Below are 19,130 nucleotides of genomic sequence, written 5' to 3'. Positions count from 1 at the left end.
AGGCTAGTGATATTATGTATTAATATAAACAGAAAATAAAAACGCACTTAATCTGATATAAATTCTTCTATTTCCAATATTAATTATCAGTTTGATTTTGTATACGTAACCTCACTATCGCAGTTTATGTCAATAAATATTTATTAACGAAAAAGAAAATATTTTTGTTGCACTATAAATTACAATATAAATTAATAACTAATGAATTCTAACGATTGTATTCGGTTATTATCACTACAAAATAAAATATTCAAGTTTAACAAAATAATCCCATAAGACTCAATGTTAAAACGTCCTGACAAAATCTGACAGCGTGTCACGTGACTGCAAGTATCATGCAAGAATCTGTGTCTGACTCAAATTCTTGTATCGTTTCTGATATCGTTTCTTGTATCTGTGTATGACACTATGCATTTTTTTGACATATCAGAAACGATATTAGAAATGATACAAGAAAATGTATAGTGTCATACAGCCTTAATAATTTCTCTATATAACAATTTTTTATGTAAGGTGGCTCAATAATTCATTTACATCTCGTTACATAATCTAATAATTGTTGACATTTACTCCCTCTGTGGCTCAGTGGTAAGAGCGCCTACCTTTGGATCGAAAGGTCAGAATGGTCGTGAGTTCGAATCTCACCAGGGTCAGAAATTTTTCGTTTATACGCTGTGAGCTCGTACATAGAGGGGATATTTACAAATTCGCGAGCGCCAGTAGTGGCAAGTCTGTCGTTTACCGGAAATTTGACATAAATATCAAAGTGATTAATTTAAAATTAAAATTAAAATTAAAAACATTAATTATAAAAAATATTAGTTGGTCAAAGCTGTGGTATATATTTTTACCTTAAATATACTTACGTTTTAAATACTGAATTTAAGTTTTTTTATGTTCCGTAATATGTGCGTTGTCCTATTTTGCGTTGTAAATATTAAGCGATAACAATTAAATAATAAATTTAAAAATTACCGGTGAAAGTTGCATTACTAATCCGCTAGGAGCGACACCAGCGAAGCTCAGAGCGTATAGGGCTTTTCATCGATTTTCATTTGTTTCGAGCTGCTGTCATATGTCGTATAATCGGTGTATAATGTTAATATACACGGATTATACGACATATGACAGAAGCTCGAAACAAATGACTGTGAATGAAGAGCCCTATTCTTTCATTTTTCCGACTGGTTATATTGGCCTCCCAGCCGCCATATTGATTTAATTTTGACAGCATATTCGAATGCCCTATAGAGGTCTGTCAACTATCAACATTCCGTCATTCTCTCTCACTTCACCTGTCAAATGTCGAAATGTCAGAGTTAATTAGTTAATAAACGTCAGAAATGAAATCAGGAAAATAATTTTAATAAATTTAATTATTTAACATCTTTTTACACCTAACCCTCCGATTTTGAGTTGTATTCTATGCAATTTAATGTCGACATGTTTCCATGCAGTTAATAATGTATGAAAGAGCATGACTGGAAAGGAGAACAGTAAACATCCGCCTCTATTATGAATGTGTACTACGCCCATGGTAAGTTGCAAAGTACTGTTAACAAATATTTCTTTAATTGTTTGGTACCTTTATTGCAGAAAAACTAAATAGAGAACCTGGAATATCAAGTGACTGCGACACGATGGCTGAACTCGCTGCATTATTGCGATCCGATATTCCAGAAGGACGAAGCAGTCTCTCAGAAAACCACACAAATCTACAAAGAGTAGCTGAATATTGTGAGGCGAACTATTTTCAAAATGATAACAAGCGATTAGCCCTAGAAGAGACCAAGAATTACACTACACAGTCTTTAGCGAGTGTAGCTTATCAAATAAATACTCTGGCTTATAACTTCTTGCAATTACTTGATTTACAGACTACTCAGCTGGCTGAGATGGAGAGTCAGATGAACCATATTTCGCAGACTGTTATGATACATAAGGAGAAAGTAGCTAGAAGGGAAATTGGGGTTTTGACTGCTAATAAGAGTACCAATAGACAATATAAAATAATTGCCCCTGCAAATCCTGAAAAACCCATTAAGTATTTAAGGAAACCCATAGATTATACTAGTAAGTATACTTGTTAGTAGGTTCATCTTGGTTTAAATTTGGGTTAGGTACTATAGGATAATCATGCTTATCACCTTGGCTGCATTTAGAAATATTTATAAACTTACATTGAGTGCGTTACGAGGCATATATGTCCTGTAGTGAATCTTTGCCACAGTGAGTTACAACACAGTCGATGTAGTGAACTGTTAGTGTAATATGAGGTCTATTTGTCTCGTATTGCAGCCAAGGTGTTAAATTACATTAGATAAGAGTACCTCCATAACCAAAACATTTTAATTTCATTTGAGGTCATTACTCCCTTCTTCTTCTTAACGTGCCCTATCAAGTCCCCTTGATGTTGGCGATTAACATGGCAAAACTGTCTCTGTCTCGAGCCATTTTAAATAGTTACTCTGCTTTCTCTATTCCTGTCCACTCTCTGATATTCTTCAACCAAGAGGCTTGTTTTGTACCAATTCCTTTGCATCCTTCAATTTTTTTCAATAATAAGTTGAAGAATATTATATCGGTCTCCCCTTACCATGTGTCCAAAATAGGCCTTCTTTCTTTGTCAAGCAGCTCACAAGCAGCATTTGCTCTCTTAAGGACTGCTACATTTCGAGGGCTGAGAACCATAGGGTTCCAAGCAACAATTCCAATATTTTAGAAAATTGATTTTTAAAGTTTGTAGTTTGATAATATGCGCTTTGATAGAGGAAATCGGATTAAAATAGATTTGAGTATGTTGTATAGGTATTTAACAATAAAATTATTCTCAGATACTCGTGTTTTATATAATTTTAACACGTTAATCTGGCGGTTTTGGAAAAAGCTGCAGTTGTACTTGGAACTTTGTGGCACTGTAAGCGGTGTACTTGAAACCTTATGGTTCTGTTAGGCTTTATATTAATGTTTTCTTGCTGTGTAAGATATACAAAAACTAAAATTTATTAGTAAAATAAATATTTCTGGTTAAAAAAATAAGTATTATTTTAAAAATCAAGATTTTATTATAAAAAAAAATGAAAACCAACATTTTAACAAACAAAACAGATGCCAACGGCTTCCACTTATATGGAAATTCTATTTGCTCAATTTTTTTCTTAGTTACGGACTTTGCTTTGAAATTATTGGTAGGATATATTATTACAAACTCTTTAGTATTAAAACTACCACCATCCTTTAGACTTCTTTTTATCCTGGTAGTTTGGATGTTAACTCTGACAAATTGCTTACCATGATACTTACACAAAGTGCTTACTACTTTATTTTGTACTTCAAACTGTTTCCCTAGGTAAAAAACGTAACTGAAAGTTGCCATACCTATTGAAAATTTGCAGCACTCTTTTTGTAGTGATTCCTGCATATTAATGACAGAAATTGTGATTTTATATTGTGATCAATTAAATTGTGATTCCTGCATATTAATGACAGAAAATGGTCTTTTCCTATCAACTTTAAGCAGAAGTCTGATAAAAGAAAGAAGAGACCATATTTTATTATGTCTGTAATTCTTAATAATTGTTCTATACAACCGTCTAGATAAAAAATATTTTTGAAGATTAGCGCCAGAATCAGAATTAGCTGATATTGAATATTGAATTAAATACGTCTAAACATGCTGACGTGTAAGAGTTATATTATTATGTTTAAAATGCAATGAAGGTTATTACGACTTTAACTTACTTTTTTCTTCTACAATCACTTTTGAATATCTATATATTCGGAACCTCAGCTCAGTAAATCTTTCCACGATTCACTCTCAGAAAAATATTTTGACATTTTATTAACTGTAATCACATTTAGTGCTGTTTTACATTATAAGAATTTTGACCGTACGATGGTTGAAATTTACATAGTGGCTCGCCCTTCTCCGAACGTTTCAAGCGGTGAAGGGAGAAATATATTCCATATGATTGCTCGAGCCACTATGTTGATTTTAACCATCACACGATCAAAATTCTTATAATGTGAAACAGCGCTTTCGTTGTACTTGAAACCTTATGGTTCTAACCTTAAAACATAATGTGCGTTTGGAACTACAGTGGTACCTCGATATATGAGTGCCCTAATATACGAGTGTTTTGAGATATGAGCTGCCGAGCGAGCGATGTTTTGCTTTGAGATCAGAGCAAAATTTGAGATACGAGGGACCGCTTTTTATTAAAATGCATGCATCTTTTTGACTACTTACTTCTAACTTGAAGGAGGTGATAAAGGGTATAATGCCAAGGGCGTTACAATAATTTCCAAGCTCCGGACCTCTCTCCATGAAAAGATGGAGACACTACTGATGTGTGGGTGAAGGAAGCAGCTTCAAGTGAAGCACAAAGCATCATATGTGAGAAGGCATTAGCGATTGATGAAAGGGAGGAAGAAACAAACCTCTTTGGACAGTCTTTTTAAATGAGCTGTAGATGAAAATGAGCAAAGTGTGACGAAAAAGCGAAGACCACTGACGAAAATTAAGCGCTTCACATTTTTCTTATTTAAAAACACTTAAGGCTATGGGTACATAATTCGCAAATATTTTACGTGTATCCCTACTTTTTCTGTCTTTACACGGCAAATTACGCGTAGTAAAATTCACACTGGTATGGATATGTAAACATTACTAGAATGTCATTCTACTTGAAAATGTCATTATTAATTTGAAGAGATGGGTTCTGAATGTTCTTGGATAACTGTTATTTTTATAATTGGAAATTATTAATTCAGTTAATAAATGTGATAATTTTTTCACTAACTATGTATTCAGTGATTGTAATAATTTATTTGTACAACAAAGACTAATACTCAATCGAGAAAAGAGGAAAAGTGTTAAAGTGATTTTTTAATAATATATTGTTATGGAAAGCTTACAATTTTGAACATCTTTAACAACAAAATACTTGTATCACAGAATATATTATCCTGATGTATTCTCTGCTTGGATCTCCCACAAATAGTACACAATAAATAACTTTTTATTAAGTTCACGTCTTAAATCAATTATTTATCAAATACACTATATTTCAATAATATTTAATCAATAACTCAACATATTCCCGATGCAATGTCAAATATTTAAAATTGTCACTGATTGTCAGTGTCTGACTGACAATATATGCTGACAATATTATATTCGGCTGAGTGCGTTGTAAGACAAAGATAGATTTGGAAAATTTTACCACGGCATTGTGTTTATTTTTTTCAAATCCTGAAAAAACCAATAAATATTTTTGAAAATTTTAAACGCAGAATGAAAGACTAAATTATTACCGAGGGCCGAAAGTCCCTTAAAATAAATATAAATTTTATTTTGAATGATATATTTGAAATTAAAAATCACACTAAATTTTCTCTTAGATTTTCACCCCTGTAACTTATTAAAATAAACATTATAGAAGTTCTCAGGGACTTTCGGCCCTCGCTAATAACGTGATCTTTCATTCTGCGTTTAAATTTTTCAAAAATACTTATTAGTTTTCTCAGGATTCGAAAAAAATGAATCCCCATTTGAATTGCATTGCAGCCGAAAATATGTTCCGATCCTCTTAACAAAAACAAATAAGGTGGTTGATTTGGGACTGGAACGGATTAATGACATTTCAGTTAATTTCAATGGGGAACATTGCTTTGACATATGAGCAATTTGACATACGAGCAAGGTTACGGAACGAATTACCCTCGTATGTCGAGGTACCACTGTATGTTTCTCTGTTTATTTTGACGCCATATATTACTGTATTCAAGAGTTTCTTAGAGGAAACGATAGATAATGTTTGTTACAACAGATTTCTGCAAAAAAGTAAATTTTGTAAAAATTGTCGCTTGGAACCCTATGGTTCTCGGCTCTCGATTTGTCAGCATAGAAGTCCATGGTATTTTTAGTGTATGTCTATGCAGCCCCATTTCAAAGGCCTCCAAATTATTAATTGTGGATATTTTTAATGTCCATGCTTCGACACCATATAAGACTCTATATAATTACTCTCTAGAATGCTTAAACTCATAGGTAATACTTATTTATTTATTTACGGGGTCCATAAGTTTTACAAGTCTACATAACAACAATAAATGATTAAAATAACAAACACCTCAGAATAATACAGTATCTTTAAGAAAATACAGAACTACAACAAACTTATTGTAAGAGACTTTTGAGTTGTTTTTTAAATAAATTAATTTTGGAGTCAAAAATACATGGATAAATTAGTATCTTTTAGGTAAAACCATAGACATATGATACCTAGACTGCACACTGTAATCTAGAACTTTTCCCCAGTGCGATAGAGAACAGTGTTTGTACTTAGGATATGCATCTATTTCTAATAGACGAGGTTTATTCAATGAAGTTGGATTTATTTATTATGTGACTTACCCACTGCTGTCGATTTACACTACTACTCTACAATACACTATGGTTGACTTTATACTACAATAACAATAAGGGGAAAAGTCTACAAAATTAAATGATCAGTAAGAAAAATGACATTCTTATTATGTACAACCTGTCTGAAGTTTGGAGTGAGTTTAGTGCAACTGACTCTCATTAGGTAGTTGAGTTATTCATCTGTTAGCTGAGATCTGTACCAATTTTTTAATAAAGATCATTCTTGAAAAGGCGACTTCGCACACATAAGTTGGGCCAAACATAGTACACAATTGCATGGCCAAACATATTCAAAATAATTGTCCAACACTATATTCTGAATTTAATGGTGGTCCGCACAAAACTAGCTTACGGTCCAGTGCGGACCATAGTCCGCCAATTGATGACCCCTGGTATATTGTATCATTCTGAAAACAATAAGCCAACTTAAGTAGAAACGTAGCTTACAAAACATTTACCATACAGACTGGGTATTTTCTTAGCGTTGCGTAATATAGCTATTTTATGTCATTGTGAGTGAAATTTTATTTTAAAATTTTAAATATTAATATTCTGGCAAATATTATTGTATACATATTGATATCTATATAAATATTCTGACAATTGTCAGCATTAACTAAATTTTCATGCAATGATTTGTGACATTTTTAAAATCCTTCTTCTTCTTCTTCTTTAGTTTATTGGCCTCCACCAATCCTATTAAATTAAAATCCTATTTGACATCAAAATTAATGGCACACTGAAAGAAGGGTTTGAAATGAACTTTAAATATGATTTTGTATGTTTTTTTTTTAGTTTTTGATGATATTGGCCATGGGATAAGAACTGGAGGGACACCCAGACAGAAGCAAAGAGGTTCCAGCCAAGGAAGTATTCATTCATTAAATTCAATGCCAGGAAACCCTATGGTTGGTCCTGCTCCCACAACTAAGCCACCTACCCCACCACAAGTATCGAGAACATCTAGTAAAGGTAAATTTTCATACATTTAAATAATTTTTTGAAAAATTATGAAAGCACTAATATAGGATGTCCTAATACTTATGTCCAGTTGCACCAAAAAATAAAAGATTGATTTTTTGATTTGGATTGCCTGTTTATTTTAAAATATAATAATTGTCAAAAAACTGTCAATTAAAAACAGAAACTTAACGATTCTCCCGAAAAATATTAAATTTTTTACCATCAAATAATATAATAACAGAACACTTCTTTTTTCGAAAAAGGTTAAAATTGTAGGATTGCATTCGTTAGCAAATACTTTATATTTTCCGTTACGAACTCATTAAGTTATTTTATTTATCATAAACGCGAGCCGAAGGCCAGTAAAGTGGCATTTGCCGAAAAATCAAAAAACGCGATAGATCTGGGTTGAGCATATCATTGTCAAGCGACAGTAAGTCAGTCAGTCAGAGTAGAATCGAGTTGACAGTAAGACGCTGGATGACAGGGGCAGACGGCCTTTTCATCTTTATAACGACGTACGACGAACTACGATTGCATATTCTTGCTATAAAACCCGTTTTAGATTTCAAGTGTTAATTATCGTTTAGATATATTATCATTTTAATTTACGAGTTCAAGTTCTACAATAAAGTGTTTGCTGTATCCTCAAATCGACCTGTGGCCAATTAATTAATCAACCGTAGACAACAGAAGATAAAAGCCTACAAAATTTAATATTTTTTGGGAGAATCGTTAAAATTTCTGTTTGATAGTTTTTTGACAATTATTATATTTTAAAATAAACGGGTAATCTAAATCAGTTGTTTATTTGTTGGTGCAACTGGACGTTATACCTAGATATGTTTATTATAATACTCTTTATTGAGGTATCAAAAAATAACCACACTTGGAAGAAGTCCAGAAATTACATGTAGGGGAGGGTGGGCCACAATGAGACAAAATTCACTTTATTTTTTTTTTTCAGTAGACAGATTATTTTCAAAATTAGTATTCTAGAAACGTTGACGTTTTCTCTACGTTTTACATTGAAATTGATGATCTGTGATTGATTTCAATCAGTTCCATAAAGTTTTTTAAAAATAATTGCAAGTGTCTCATTGTGGCTCAAGCATGGGCCACAATGAAACACCTGGACTTTTTCAACTTTTCCTTAAAAAACTTACTTCTACATCACTATTTATGTCCTGTGTTGAGATTACTTTACCTATGTAATAAACATCTCTCATGTCTTTAGCCTCAAACTTAACAAGGACAAAATCTTCTACAGTTGGGTCTTCATCAAGGGTCTTAAATTTTGAAGGATCAACTCTTTCTTGCTACTCATTATCAGTGTCTGAAAACTTCTCTTCGCTGTTACTAGAAGCAGTAATTTCAAATTTCTCGCTGTTCTCACTTGAAACGTAGTGTTCTATGTCTGACTGCCTACAAAAACTTTGTCTCATTGTGGCCCAACGTATCTGTCTCATTGTGGCCCAATCACAGTGTTTTACTCTTTTGTTATTATATCCAATTTACACATAGAAACTCAAATGTAAATATCATGAAATTCAACTATATAAACATGTGTTATATGTTAGTTATAAAAAGTAACAGAATATCTGCTTAGTTTTGTAATATTTTGTGATAAAATAGATTGATAAAAAAACTTCTGGTGTCGAAAAAGTAAGAAAGTCAAACAATCTGTAATAGAGTGACAGCAGCTATTGGTAATGTAGGGTTATGGGTAAAGATGAAATTCATAGAACTGCTCATAGAGTGCAGCACCTGTCAAGCCCCGCTACATTTAAATACTTCAACTGTCTCATAGTGGCCCATGTCTCATTTTGGCCCACTCTACCCTAAATACCAGAAATGATCATCTAATTTCGCCTATATCAGCTGTCAACATAGACATATATAATGCCTAGTCAATCTAAAACTGTTCCCGCAGTTCGGCAGAGAAAAATGTTGTAAGCAGGGTTAGCATCTCTTTCTATTGGAGGGGATTTATCAACCACATGACTTTTCCATCATTTTAAACTTATATAAATATGTCTGAATTAATATAAATGAAACAGATAAAATTATATTAATAGAAGAATTTTTTGTACTACCAAGTAACAAAACAAAAATAATTTGTTTAATTTTTATTTAGAGGTCGACCCCCAAAGTGGAAATTGAAATGTTAAAATAAATGTATTTTACGATTTAAATTGTGGTTACTTCTCATTAAAAATAGTAAATGCTATTAAAATGCTACGGTCGCTCTGAAAACCCCTTTAAATGTCCCTTTTATCCAAAAATAATGATATCTGAAAAAAAAAACAAAAAGGTAAAAAAAATAGAAATATCAATAATTAAATAATTAGAACATAGATATAGGAAAGAGAAATGCCTAATAGGGAACTTGCACATTTTTTTTATTACAGAATAATGTTCAGTTTTATTTAAAACTGAGATTTCCAAAATTTCATGCTTCAAAAACTCGTAATACCTTAGAAATACAAATTTAAAGTCTTCTGCGGTATAAAATAGTTCAAACGACCTGTGACGTCACATAGTTTTATTATATAGTTATGATTATGGTTATATTTAGGTATATTCTTCTCCTTCTTTAGTTTATTGGCCTCAACCTACTTGGGTATTACATTTATCGTATGTCATTGTAATAATATATACCAGTTTGTTGAGATTGGAGTTTGATACAGTATTTGAAGGAAAGGAAAGAAGGTTTACTATGGAAAATAAAACTATTTTGTAAAAGTACAAGTTTTCTATGAATAGTTAAAACGATCAAAAACACTTGTGACGTCACATAACTGTATTTTCTACTGACGTTTATAATGTCTAATTTAAAATTATATACAATTGTGTTTACTTTGTTGGTACAGAATGTAAACATATAACCGGATGACGTCACAGCACGTTTTGGGCTGGCTGGTATAATTTGAATTTTTAATCGTCTTTAGTGTTCAAACGAAAGACAAACAAAACTTGTTTATCTTTAATACATGTTTTAAATTATGTTCTGTGGTATTTATAAAAATTTTTTTGAAATTAAAATTTTATGCAAGTTCCCTATTTAAAAAAGTTTTGGTCCTAATTAAAACAGGAAATATCGCAAAAGAGCCCAAAGCCAATAATGTAGAGACTCCACAGGAAACTTATGATAAATACAGATATGTGATAAACCATAATTAACTTTGAATGCCCTTGTTTCTGAGTTTGATTACATTCCTGATACATAACTCTCCTGCACTTTCTTTGAAGGTCTGTTTTAAACAAAGCAAAAAATTGTAAATAAGTCAAGTTATGTGTACTCCATCCCAAACCCTTTTTTTTCGTGCCTCATTAATTTTGACGTCATAGGCTTTTAAGAATGTCGCAAATCATTACATGACATTTTAGTTAAATAAGACACTGACAGTTGTCAGAATATTTATATTTATATAAACATCAATATTTATACAAATATTAGCCAGAATATTAATATTTAAAATAGTTTATAAAATTAAATAAATATAATATCAAATTTCACTATACAATGCCCGAATATACCAATGACATAAAATATTTATATTTACGTAGTTGACAAATTTCTTACCTAGAAATTACAAGCCATTTTACCATATGGTCGATTATTTTTGTGTCAAATTATCATACTCGCCTCTTTGATTGGTTATCTGTTTAGATTTAGAGTATTGTAATCGCCAACCAATTGTACATCTATAAGTATAAATCCGTTTTAATATGCAAATACCTGTCAAGGAATACATAATTTTCTAAGTTCAATGTATAATAATCACAGAGGCACGTTTTTTTCTGTCGCTTCCAACTGTAATGCGTTAGAGAGAATTCGATGATCTGTAACGCACTGAAAAAATGGTTTGGGACGTAGTATACTTCCGGTTTCATGCCTGTCTGTCCGCGAATAAAACACCTACGATATTAGAACTGATAGAATGACAACTGAGGCGTCAACTGAGAGCTTATATCCCTAGGATTGTACTAAAGGTGAAAATTTGACCTCTGACTTGCAGTTCCACAGTTGCAATCGGAAGTACTATTTTAAAGTCGTCGAAATAGTACAAGCGCTATATTATTCGACGCGCCCTAGCAATACGAGAATAAATATCTGTACTGATAATTAAAAAGGTTTTAAGGCAAAAATATCGATTTTGACCAAGTTTGTTAGTATGTTAAAAAATCGATAAAAAGTTTTGAAAAGCTATTGAATTTCAAAATAGAGATGAAAATGAGTCGATTTCTATTATTTTTTTATCAATTTTTTTATACTAAAAAACTTGTCGAAATGGATATTTTTAAGTCCTTTGTAGTTTTCAGTACAGATATAATATACTTCCTGTTTTTATATCACTTTCGGTTAAAAAGGTGTAACCGGAAATGCCACATTATAGTCACAGAAATAGTACATGTCGTGATATAATATCAATATATTAAAAAGTCGAGCTTGAATATTTAGTTCCGAAGTTTCGAAATTTTGACCGGAACTTTGGCAAAAAGACTCAAAATTAGTGAAATCGTATATTTGTATATTATTGTGTTTCAATTTATCAATCAAAGATAGAATAAAAATTTTAATTTTTTTAATATAACGCGGGCACATAAATTTGATACACCCTGTATATTGATTTGTAAATATTTATTAGAAGTTAGCTTTCAACGCAAGGTGGTTTCTCCTTAATGAATTTTTCCATGAAGAATATTAAAAACATTTTTGTAAATAAAAGTGAAGTGAAAGTTATTTAGGATTATTATTTTAAACCGATTGTTTATTACGTGAAAGGTCAAACCACAGGTAGATGTAATTATTAGTTTTTAGAAAAATAGAGGTAAAGAGAATTGGAATTTTAAATATGTTTGTTTAATGATAGGAATATTTAGATAATTTCCGAAAAGTCATAAGTTTTGAGTAGAAGTATTGTTTGATAGAATGACTGGATTTTTCGAATGAAACAGAGGAAGAGTGGAGAGAGAAATGTTTGAATGTTGAGACAGTTTGTAAAAGAAAAGATCATTGTGTTACCGGCAGCCGAGAGGAGCAGTCAAAAGTTTTCGTGAGTAGTTCAGAAGCAAGTACTAGTGGTCGTGTTGATAGGTGAGAGTAGCTGAAAAGTGGAACGAGAGACAAATCAAATCGAGAAGAAATACCTCTTTGATTCTGTAAAGTCCAAGAGAGTAAGTTACAAGAATTATCGTTATTAAAATTATTTGTGACACCAAGTAAAAAAGATACTTGGGTCTCAGGAGATTATTGTTGAGAGAAAGAGAGGAGAGAGATTTGGAGTTTATTGAACGAGTTCTGGTCAAAGGAAGCCTGGCTGGTGTTTTGGAGAAATGGTTGCTGGTATGCTGCTGGATTTTTGCTGAGAACGGAGAGGGCTTTAATTGGTAGCCTAACATAATCAACAAGGAGAAGCTGTTTGGGTCCAGAGGAGACATCATTGTGTGTGAATCAAAAAGGTCAGTCAATAACCTATGTGATAGATTTTCTTTATAATCAGAAGTTAAATTTTTTTACGTAAAAGCATATGCATTTAAGATTCCAACATTTCAAAAATTTAATAGGAAGTATAAGTAATTTGCGAATACCAAATTTGTTTGTTTAGCTTGTTTTTTATTAATGGTATCAAGAACAAAGCGATAAATATTTTTTTGAATTAGATTAATTTATATGATAAAGGTTTCATTTGGACAATTATGCCCACATAATTTAATTGATAAATTTACAGAGCATTGCTTTTGGTAATAAAGGTATTTGTATGTGTTTATTTATGGTATTTCTATTTATTTCCTTTTCCTATTTTTATCCCGATAAGGATCAACTAAGAGATACTGAAACCACGAGAGAAGATAAGTATAACATAAGATAATTTAGACATTTTTTATATTATAAAAAGGCACCCTGAGATTTTTTATTAATTTTTATGTATGATTTGCGACAAGTAAATAATTAATCAACTAAATAATAATTAATATCAAAGTAATAGAAAGCAGATCATAACAATATATAAATAACAAAATGTCGACTTCCGGTTCTACTTCCAGTTACGTTAGGTAAAAACCTAGGACTTACGAAGTCCAATAATTGCTTGTTATACAGTGAGGATGTTTGAGTTGGAATAAATTCATTTTCTCAAGAATGGGGGACTCTGGAGATAAATCCCAAAACAGGTCGATTTTTATTTTTAAATTATAATTTTTTGGCTTATGTATCATACTAGTGACGTCATCCATCTTAGCGTGATGACGTAATCGATGATTTTTTTAAATGAGAATAGGAGTCTTGTGATAGCTCATTCGAAAGATTATTCCATGCTCTATTCACAAATATAAACATTAACATAATTATTTATACATGGTGCCCAAATTTTTTTTTAATTTAATTAATTTTTTTGGCTCCCTGTATAAATAATTATGTTAATGTTTATATTAGTGAATAGATAATTGAATAACCTTTCGAATGAACTATCACATGACCCCTATTCTCATTTAAAAAAATCATCGATTATGTCATCACCCAGAGATGAATGACGGCACTAGTATGACATATATGCCAAAAAATCATAATTTAAAAATAAAAATTGACCTGTTTCGGTATTTATCTCGAGAGTCGCCCATTCTCAAGAAAATGAATTTATTCCAACTCAAACGTCCTCACTGTATATTCTTATTTTTAAGGAGGGGGGGGGGGTTGGTTTGAAATCAACATATCAAGCACATTTTTGTGAATTTTTTTCGAAGCTATGGTACAATTATTTTATTTTTAAATTAAATAAACATATTAAGTACAATTCAAAGAATATTTAGAATAAAATTCAGTCCAAAATATTTAAAAGTAAGCCATTGGTGACAAATTTTGACAGGCAGCTCACAAAAAAATGGATTTTGCGGTGGACATCAGAACTCGTCACTAGATCATACGAAACAAAAAATTCAAAAATATTTAATTAGCTTATGAGTTTCACGAGGTCACAACGTCGAGTTTTTTATTTTTAATGATTTTTGAATTTTTGGTATCACTCAGAAATCAAAAAAATGAAATTTTTGGTAAAAATTTAGTAAAAATCAACAGATTTATTATTGTTGAACAAAAAATAAGCAAAAAAAGAAAAATATCTCGACGTTGTTACCTCATGAAATGTCTCAAGAAAATCTGTGCAAAATATCAGGTAGATCGACCGAGTAGTTTTTCCGTTACAATGTCCATTGCATTTGAAAAAGCAGTTTTGAGAAAAATGCGTTTTAAGTTTTGACAACTGCATCTTCATCTTCTTATTTGTCTGCCAAATCGTAAAGTGATGCACATTGGAATATGTTTTTTGAATCGAGGAGTAATCTACAAAAGAGAATGCGAACAGTTGTTTAACGTTTCTCACTACGCTCAAGCGTGCTGGCGCGAAGTCGCGACAAAGCGAGTCGAAGGTAGGGATATTCAACACGCTGTATATCTGGTAATTTTACTCCGATTATTTTGAAATTTTCAGAGAGTATTCTTGAAAGTATGCACTTTTATTTGAAATAATAAAAATAATTAAATATTTCAAACCATACCCCCCCCCCTTAAATAACATGTTAGAGCATTCATAATCACAAACTATATTTTTGTTTTAGTGTCAGTAGTGTCTGGAGGAACATTAAGTAAAGGAAGTCGGGAATATAGAACACCACCAGCTGTAGCACCACCACAGGTACTTTTATTTGATGGTTGCCCACATATTTGATATTTTTGGTCACCATATTTGTTAAATATACTGATAGCCAAAAAAATGCAACCCTTTGTATACATTTATTGTGATAAAATTTTTACTTCGCTATATTTTCTTTAATTGCAGTTTTTTCTTTTTTTTTTCGCAAAAACAAAAAAGATAAAGTTTATTTATGTGTATTTAACTTTAGTTTATTTGTAATTGTTAGTCATATAAGATTGTTTTTGATTTATTCAAAAAATTTTAAATGCCAATAGTTCGCGGTCGTCATCAATTTCGTCATTTATGCCTGTTCGAAAAAGGATGTATTGTATGCATGAAGGAGGCTGGTTTTGATTTACGGGAAATTTCACGAAGAGTTGGAGCTAATCCATCAACAGTGTTAAGAGTTTGGAGAAGGTGGCACAATGATGAGACTTATCAGCATCGTGAAGGGTCTGGGTGCCCTAGAATATTGCAGGGCCGTAATTTGCGCTATCTTAGACTTCTTGTTCTCAGAGACGGGACAGTGTATATCAAGGGACGATTTAGTTGCAGCTACAGCAAGGGTAGTCTTAATAAGAACATACATTTAATCAAAGATTACATACAATGGTAATGGTAATTCATAATGTCGTGGACCTGACGTAATCATTTAGTGACGTCGATCTGCGAACGAAACAATGATATCGGGCACTACTAAAAACATGTAGTTCTCTTCAGTGCGTTATCGTAGCAAGACAGAGACGAACTAGTTTTTACTTTAGTGAAATAGCTTGTAATATTTTTATTTTTTTTTGTGATTATTAATTGATAACTTTGTATTTAACTTATTTCATCTTAAAACATAATACCAGCAGAAGTGGTTCTAAATTAATTAAACAATAATTGTTTTTAAACAAATTGTATAAATCAATTTCATCTGCCCGGACAATTCTTTTTCGGTTTTTTTAATCATTTTGAATAAAAAAGGTTTATTGTAATTTTTCTCTAAAGTTGATCGTTTTCAACTTATAAACAATTTAAAAATAAAAAAAAAACACAAAATGATGATTTTTAAGTACATGTTAAAAAACACACAATCAAGTAGCGTTTACCGTATCCAGTAACTGGCGCCAGTCTCACTGGAATGCCAGTGGCATGAAAAATAGAGCACCTTTCTATTCGAGACAGCGCTGGCAGGCGACTGGAACAAAAAAGCGTTTACATGATGCCACTACTCAAACGCGCCATTATTTTTGAATTCACCAAACCTTGTTCTATCAGTTTCTGATACTTTAGTTTGGGCTTATTTGATTTTAAAACATTGTTTTTAGCTCTTTGAGGCCCTTATCACAACCTAAAAAATGGATTTATACAAAACATTATTCTGCGGTATTTTATGAAAGTGATTATTATGCAAAAAATTTCATGGGAATATTTTTCCCAAGGAATTCGAGGTTTTCGTCTCCTATAAACATATTTTGCTGAATTTAAAACCAAAATCCTATTATTTTTCTATCATACATTGATTTGTTATTTATTTATTTGTCCTGTAGATATTTTTCAGTTCTTAAAAGGTTTATTTGTAAGCCAAATTAGTGCAATGTAAATATTTTACATTTTTACACAGCAATTTTTATCGGCAGTGAAGACAGGAGGTCGTAAATTTTTATTACATCTTTTAATGTGAGATAAAATAAAAATGCGATGACTAACTAATTTGTTTAAAATTAGAGAAACATAATATGTCATGTTTATTGAAAATACTCGACATCATTTAGCACGTGCAAATCCTACCCTGTCGCCTAATTTCCTATGAAATTAAAATAATGAATGTTTTTAGGTTCCATTTATTTTTTCGGGCATGCGTATTTACGAGGTTCACGAGGTTTTGAACTAACAATACTGACAGCTTGCCGTCCGCTTTTGGTGTTACCTTTAACATCACAGCATAAGGCTCGATGCTCAACGCTTAGAATGATGCAGAGCTCGGCAAAACTGGAATGGCTAATGGAATTTTGTCTACTTTCAGTGATAAATCTAGGTTTTGTTTGGGTGGCTCTGATGGTAGTGATGTTGATTATAGTTACTTTAGAGTATTCGTTACAAATCGTTACTTTTGTATAAAGTAATCATTTACAGTATTCGTTACTTTGATTACTATGATTACTTTTGTTACTTTTGTATTTGAGTACCGGTAATCATATCGAGAATCGTATTTCTCAGTAGGTAGGTATTTTGTATAAAGTAATCATTTACAGTATTCGTTACTTTGATTACTATTATTACTTTTGTTACTTTTGTATTTGACTACCGGTAAGCATATTTACAAATGCTCCTATACTACGGCACCAGAGAGTGCTGAAATCGGTTAGCCTTTGAAATACACTATTACGCTACAAACCCTCATTGATTTAGGCACCTATTAAATTATAAGACATCTATTAAATTATGGTGCCGAAGTTTTTATTGCAATTAATATTATTGTAAGTATTGTATATTTCAATTTATTTTATTCAAATAGAAATGTCGAAACTGCAATAAACCTAGCATACTTAAGAATGCGTTTTTTGACCCTAACCCGAGAATCAAATAAAACAAAAATTAAAACAAAAACGCCAATGAATAAAAAACAAATAATAAATATTTTTTATTTTTATTTATTTATAAGTACAGATATAATTACTCGTATACATTGCGTCCATAAAGTAACGCATAATAGGCTATTGATTATGTATTGTAGAAAGGAACTACAACGTTAACGGGATTTTATTGTCTCATATGGTCAATGGACGTCTAAATTTGAAGAAACCGCGGAGTGCTACCATTTACATGGGTGCGTTTTTGAGAAAGGGGCGAATTAGTCCCTAGGCACAGGGCGAATTAGGGTGAGTTCTATGCACTTTTGGTAGAAACACGTCTACAGGAAAATTATTACAGGTTAAAATTACTATCGAGTCATTATTTTTAAGTCAAAAATATTTTTTTTTACAAAAATAATGTTGAAAAGAAAAGCAAGAAAAAAACACGAAAGATAACAATTTTGTTGTTTGCCCCATAACTTTTTTTCACGTGGATATAGATATAGACATTGCTTCACAGAAAAAAAAACTTCCATCCTTCTTCTTAAAATTGACGAGCTGTAGAAGTCTCTATGATTTACTGTTTCCAAAATATGATTTTTCAAAATTCGCCACGCACAGTGATTTTGGCCCATTTTCCTTGTTACTTCTCAAACATTGCTCTGTAACTTTTTTCTACGTAGATTTAGGTATATGCAATGTTACATTTAATATGAAGAAAAGTCAATTAACTTTAAAATGGTCTATTGTAGAAGGCTGTATGACTATTTTTAAGCAAGATATGGTTCCTCAAACTTTTATACTTTTAATGATTTTTGATATATTTTCGATTATTTTTAAATTTCCCATTATAACTTTTTTTCTTGTATATTTAGGTATATACATTGTACAATAAAAAAGAAAGTTTATTTTCTTTACTTTAAAATGGTATAATGTAAAAAGTTCTAGGACTATTTTTAAACAAAATATGCTTTTTTAAAATGTGACATATAATACACGTGCAATAGGTCCCACTAAGTTGGAACCATATGGAAAACTTTTTTATTATTAACTTTATGAAAAAAAATTATTCTTTACAAAATGCTATGCATAGTCTAAAACCTAAGATGCAATCATCAGATATAAAATTTTATCAATAGTGTACGAGGTATGTTAAAAAATATGAATTTCACTCAAGAGTAAAGTACCTTTTAGTTTCACAATATCGCAAAGTGTTATTAAGAAAAGTTATTTGGAATTAAAAATTATGTTATAATATGCAATTATATTCTTCTAATTGAAAAAAATAAAAAAAATTTAAATTTTTTTTCAAATTACGGATACCCTCTTGGATATTCTACGGATATCTTGTTTAAAATTGTATGGGGCGGAATATATCTTTGGAAAGCAGATCACCTCTAGCTCTTATTAACGGCACTCTCACACCTCGACGATATATTGGTGAAGTACTACAACTGGTTTTACACCCCTATCTAGAAACCA

The 19,130-nt window shown here is 31.3% G+C and overlaps 1 protein-coding gene across 1 annotated transcript in view; it reads left to right on the top strand.

Annotated features, from left to right (window-relative positions):
* Positions 1-1,304: 1,304 nt before the first annotated feature.
* Positions 1,305-19,130, top strand: part of LOC114332686 (abl interactor 2) — a 55,485-nt gene continuing 37,659 nt past the window's right edge. Inside the window, exons 1-4 of the mRNA XM_028282513.2 lie at positions 1,305-1,537; positions 1,597-2,073; positions 7,226-7,402; positions 15,011-15,087. Of these exons, the coding sequence (XP_028138314.1) occupies positions 1,516-1,537; positions 1,597-2,073; positions 7,226-7,402; positions 15,011-15,087 (753 nt within the window). The 5' untranslated portion in view covers positions 1,305-1,515. The remainder of the gene's footprint in view (positions 1,538-1,596; positions 2,074-7,225; positions 7,403-15,010; positions 15,088-19,130) is intronic.

Source organism: Diabrotica virgifera, chromosome 1 (genome assembly GCF_917563875.1).
Source record: "Diabrotica virgifera virgifera chromosome 1, PGI_DIABVI_V3a".
Classification (NCBI taxonomy): domain Eukaryota; kingdom Metazoa; phylum Arthropoda; class Insecta; order Coleoptera; family Chrysomelidae; genus Diabrotica; species Diabrotica virgifera.
This window is presented reverse-complemented; position numbering and strand designations above follow the sequence as displayed.